The sequence below is a fragment of the Emydura macquarii genome, unplaced genomic scaffold, assembly GCF_026122565.2.
Source record: "Emydura macquarii macquarii isolate MOO-44397 ecotype Brisbane River unplaced genomic scaffold, CSIRO-AGI_Emac_v2 contig_3592, whole genome shotgun sequence".
Classification (NCBI taxonomy): domain Eukaryota; kingdom Metazoa; phylum Chordata; order Testudines; family Chelidae; genus Emydura; species Emydura macquarii.
Genome location: NW_027133729.1, coordinates 5,517 through 11,355, shown reverse-complemented (window position 1 = coordinate 11,355; position 5,839 = coordinate 5,517). Strand labels below are relative to the sequence as shown.

At 41.1% G+C, this 5,839-nt stretch overlaps 1 protein-coding gene across 1 annotated transcript; it reads right to left on the bottom strand.

Moving 5' to 3' along the window:
- Positions 1–1,601: 1,601 nt before the first annotated feature.
- Positions 1,602–5,336, bottom strand: LOC137145576 (GTPase IMAP family member 7-like; the record flags this gene model as incomplete). Its single annotated transcript, XM_067536422.1, has 2 exons — positions 1,602–3,406; positions 5,297–5,336. Coding segments are annotated over 2 exons (1,017 nt in total), but the record flags the coding sequence as incomplete, so codon positions are not given.
- Positions 5,337–5,839: the final 503 nt, after the last annotated feature.

Sequence of the window (5,839 nt, the reverse complement as noted above, 5' to 3'; positions counted from 1 at the left end):
GCCTCAGCCAGCTAAGTCACCAAGTCCCATTTTCAAAAATGACCTAGGCACTTTTGACCAGAATTTCGAAGGTGTTTAGGTGACTCCAGATGCAGACAGGCACCTAGATGGATTTTTATAAGTGTCTAGGCACCTAACCTCTTAACACTCCAAAACTACGCTAAGGAAGCTACAGGGAAGCAGGGGACACCATGGCAGCTCAATCTCACTGCCCCAGGTGCTAAGAGGGAAGGGTGTATGCACAACCCAATGGACATGCCTAGTCAAAAGTTTCTGGGCTCGTCCACATGAGTCACACACCCCTACAGTGGGTCTGTGTGGACAAAGAAGAATTCTCCTTGAGCCTCCAGAAGAGGATGTTATGGCCCTGTGTGTCCCACTGAAACATCCAGGGGCTGTAGTGGAAGGGAGAATCCCTTCACTCGTTTGTAAAGGAAATAAAATATTAATATTAACTCTAAGGAGGCAATAACTGCTCCATAATATATGTAGCCTTTTATTTTATTTAAAGTGAATTTAGTGATGTGTTACACCACCATGGGTTCAACTCTGGTTGCTACAGTTTTTAGCTCAACAGAATGAAACTTCCTGTGATGCTTTTCTCAGATTTGGAGGCTCTAGGAACACACAATGTCCGAGGCTAATAACCACAGACACAATCACAGTCACATAGCCTTATCTGCATGACAAGTTTTATTAAAGCAATAAGTAAAGTTACAATTATCCATGCATACAGAAACCCTATGCAATAATTATAAGTGTAGTCATACTCACACTCTCAAAGATATTCTAGGGTCCGATGGACCTCCCGCCAGTTGATCACCAGTACAGGGATAGTTCCTGCTGGGGTTTTTCCCACTTTTATCCAACCAGGGAACCCTTTATGTATTTTAATTTTAACTACAACTATCACCTTATGCATATGCATGAAGGTGTCAGCACTCTCTCCCTTATCTGTACTTTCATACCCCATGAATATTGGAGTGCCCTGTTTTTCACAGGTTGTTTGTAGTTCCTCGTAGTCTCATTAGCATATGCACATAACATGTACCCAGCTGTCAAGACAGACATTCAAAGATGTTATAGTCAGGTGTCTTGTGGTCCCAGACAATACATTATAGTCTATTGCAATCAGCTAATGGCACATCTTTACAGTAATCTTGTGACCTTTGGCGCATAGGGTTATTTCTCGTCACCCACTCATGGCAAGCATTCTTAAGACTATATATAGCCTAGTACGATTAAGCTATAATTGTATGGGTCTCAGCCTGTAGGCCTCACATTTCAGCTATGGTTTACTTATATACCTAATACACATTCATCAGCCCTAAATACTTATCAGTCCTATACTTCTACAATCCTACCATTTAAATCTATTTAGCACACATTGATTGGATATGATATAGCATATAAATTGACCTTAACATCACATAGCACAATGATAAATGGATGATAAAATGAACTAATTGGCTACATAAATTCAGCATAAAACTACGAAGAGTCATCAAGCTCTGAAACCTCAAGTGCTGCCATAATTAAATAAAAATAATAGAATTTATTTGCATAGCATCATTCATAATTCATGGAAATTATCACATGACATTTCACAGCAAAGTAGAAGCCAACTAGTAAAATATAGGAGAACTACATTACATAATTATGGGTAGGCTACATCCATAGGTAGGAGTGTGGGAGTTACACAGCAGTTAGAACTGGCTGAATAAAGCAATCAGTCACAAATACGTTAGTGAATAGAAATGTTGAGTTGAATGTGAAAATATATTTAGAAACCCTGAAGGTTTCGTGGATTTTCAGATTATTGGTCTGAAAATCCATAGCATGAATCATCTGTTATTCTCTTGTTTACAAAATTTTAATCCAGAAGCAGAAACAATACCATGTGACTTGGGTGGCAGAAGTTACGTATACTGGATACTGACTAGTCAGAATGCACTGCCTGCTAACAACCAATGGGTTGAGAACTAGTCATCCAAAATGTTCAGTGAATACTTATGAATAGTTATTTTTATGAACAGATTCTGATTTCTGTAAATGATTTCTGAACAGAAGTACGGTCTACATTTACAACCACATTGACAACAATATTAGTCACCAGGAATCTAATACATCAACCCAAGCTAATTCCAACTCTTAGTTCAGAAGCGACCTAATAGCTGTAGCCAGAATCTTTAATGGAACCAACACACAATGTTAATAAAGAACAAACGCTAATAGCCTCATTTACTCATGTTTTGTATGCATCAGCTGTAGGATATGAAAGTACAAGGCGGACTAAGAATCTGATTCAAAGGTAAACTTCCATGCAGAAAAAATTAGGAGGTTAAAGTGTTACAAAGCAATGAAACTCCATTCATGACTACTGAAAAACTGGCAAAGTGGCTAGAGAAGGAGAAATTATAATAAGTCAATCATTTTCCAAACCAGCCTTTGATATTTGAATATATATGTGTGAATTTTTTTAAAATAGCTTCTATTATAGTAACATCCTCATCAGCCCGTTCCCTGAGTTCTTTTAGCTTTTTCTGGTAGTCATTTTTTATTTTCGCTAAATCTTTTTCCAGTTTTTGTCTCATGTCCTCCTTCTGTTGTTTCAAAGTCTTTTCATCAGGTGAGCCTTCTTTCTTTAATTTCTCATCTAGATTTTTACATTTCTCATCATACTGAGATATCACTTGTTCTTTTTCTCTTTCCATCTCTTTCTCATAGAATTCTCTGAGCATCTCTATATTTTCTTCAAGTTTCTTCTGAGCGTATTTATACATGTCATTAGTATAATGTGAGCCTCCATTCTGCTGCACCATCTTATCAATTATTCCAACCAGCTCTGAAATCTGCTCTGCCTGCTCCTGTTTGTCCGCTTTGTTGCTGAAAGCGCAGCATCGATTCCCGCACTTTTTCATCAACGTCTGAAGATCTTTGTCATTTAACTCTTTTAAATAATCATGTAATGTCATATCACCTAAGTCATCTTTTCTGGTGAACAAGAAGATCATGTACTTCACAGCTTCTTCCCCAAAAATGTCTTGTATTCGTTCAACTGTTTTTTTCTCTTCCTCAGTGACACGACCCAGCTGCATCACCAGAACTATAGCATGGGGTCCTGGGGAGGAGACTACAACACAACGTCCTATTTCTTTCATAGTTTCTTTTAAAGAAACTTTTGTGTCAAAAAGCCCAGGAGTATCAATGACTGCAATGTCCCTGCCATTCCAATCTCTTCTATTCTTAGTACATTTTGTTGTTACCGATTGTGCTGTGATTTTAGACTCAAACCTTTTCTCACCAAGGATGCTGTTTCCCGTTGCACTTTTCCCAGCTCCAGTTTTACCCACAAGAACAATCCTTAGTTCGGATTTCTCAGTGCACTGGCTGGCAGCTCTTGGGCCTGAAAGAAGTAAGTTTGACAACGTCATTGCACAGATAATAAAGGAACAGTGGGTGTGTTGGGGGATTTCCCTTTCTGTGATTTTTACTGCTGTAAGGCCTCAGTTAATTGGCATGGAAACATTTTGTGTTTTGGAGCAGAGTAGCAAAGTGACTGGTTCACATTGACAGCCTGTCACCTTTGGAGGCCTCGGTTCAGATCTGAGTGAGTTCTCAAGCACACAGCAGGCTCTGGGCTGCCGTGGGCCAGCTCAGTGATCAGGTGCTGTGTCTTGGAGGGACGCTGATCTGGATCCTTCCTGGTCTGTTTTGGAATCTCTCTTCATGGTGTGGTGCTGCCCCCAGGCCTCATTAGCTCCCAGTCCAGCCTGTGCCCCATGCAGAGAGGAGCAGCAGTCACAAGAACCAGCCCAGCAACGTGGGAGCAGCAGAAAGAGCCGGGGCACGCTAGAGAATGGGCTCCCTGTCTGGCAGAAGATGCCTAGGGAGTTTAATTCGGATCCGACTTTCAGAGAAGTGGAGCACTCCCAGCTCCCCTGGCTTCAGCTGGAGATTTGGGTGCTCAGCACCTCTAAAAATCAGCCCCCTTTTTATTTTTAGGTGAGAAGGTAGAAAGAGAAAGGAAGGAGACGAGGGAGAGAAAGAAGAGAATAAGAAAAAGAAGACAAAGGGAATGGGGCAAAAATGGGGATATAAGGACAAAGGGGGAAAAGAGTGAACCATGGGGGGCAGGAGAAGAAAAAGAGGAATGAGGAGGGAAAACAGTGAAGGAAAGAAGGGAAGGACCAGAATAAAACACTGAAGAAAACTTTTTTTTTGCTTTCCTCCTGGACCTTAGAAAACAATTTCTCACATCACAGAACCACTGCATGATGTGACTGGATTGTTAGACCATGTCTACTCTATGGATTATGTTGGCATAACTCATGACTCTCAGCGGTGGGAATAAGCCAACCTTGAGCTACATAAATTCCAATGACCTAGGCCAGTGTAGACAGTGATATGACAGCGCGAGAGCTTCTCCCATTGACGTAGCTACTGCTGTTCATGGGGACTGGAATATTTAGTTCGACAGGGGAGCTCTCTCCCATTGCCTTAGAGCATCTGTACTAGCACCTATATTGCTGTAGAATCTGTCATGTAGAGATATCCTGAGTCTTTGTTCAGGACAGAGCTGCGACTGAAATACCAGGGTCTATTGCAGGGCAGGATTGAGGTGCATTGGCAGACATATGAGGAGGCAGCTTAACACACCAGCTATATCACACCTTTATTTGCATGAGCACAGAAATTCAAATGGCATCGTATCTAAAATGTAAATATGTTTCTCTAATCCAAACACCAAAACCCTACCTGTACTGTCAGAAATAGAGCTGGAGGGAAATGTTTTAATACAATATTTCAAATGTTTGTCAAAACAAAACAAAACAAAAAACCATAAAACGTTTTCAGCCTAAATCCATTGGCCAAAAGACAACTTCTTGGTTTTTTGATGAAAAGTCAAAATTTGCTGAGGACAGCACCCACCTCTCATCAAAAGTTTTGTTTAATAGAAAACCCATAAACTCTTTTTTTCCATAAAGAAACCAGCTTTGATAGAAACTTTTTGACCAATCCTAGTGAGAATCCCACAGCATCCACCCAAGTGACCTAGCAACTCCTTCTCTTGTTTTTAGTGCAAATGCATCTGCCCTTGCTGTTGAGCAAAGAGGCTGAGCCAGGGAGTGGGCACCATTGAGCCCTGTACAAACCTGTTGAAAGAGAGGAGACTTTTGTGGAGCATGAAATCAAACCCCCCATGCTAGTGAGGCTCTCAATTTCATTACAGAAAAATCTGAGCTGACAATTCATGCAGAAATAAGGACAGCACGGGGAAAGGTCATTGTCTTACCTTTTTCGTCTTCAGTTTGCTTTCCTGGATCAGTCTTTAGCTGAAATATTTGATGTTTAAAAAATGTGATTTTTGCAGAATGGTTAGAATGCAGACACAAACAATGCATGGAACAGCAATGTATAGACCTGAGCCCCTGTTGCCCACTTTTGGCTCCATGCAATTACATTTGGGAAGCCCCAGCAGCCCCTGTGCTCACAAACAGAGAAATGAACGTATCTGAGAATTAAACCATACCCAACTCTTGTGCTGACGGCCTCAGAAAAGGCTACCAAAAATGATCTACAGGCATCTTGACCAAACCCCAATCACCTGTGTGGGACCAGGGCCAATAGAAATCTGCACCACAGGTTACTTGGACCAATCAGTGCAAACTAAGTAAGTGTGAACTGGAAAAAGATTCTCTGTATTTCTGGGGAACCATCGCTCTGTATTTCTAACACACTCATCCCTGGTGTAGCTGGGGTGGAAGCAAACCCTGTTCTAGGTGGGTGTCAATCACCCTGTGTGCTTCTTTTTTATGAGGTGCGGTGCCAAGGCTAA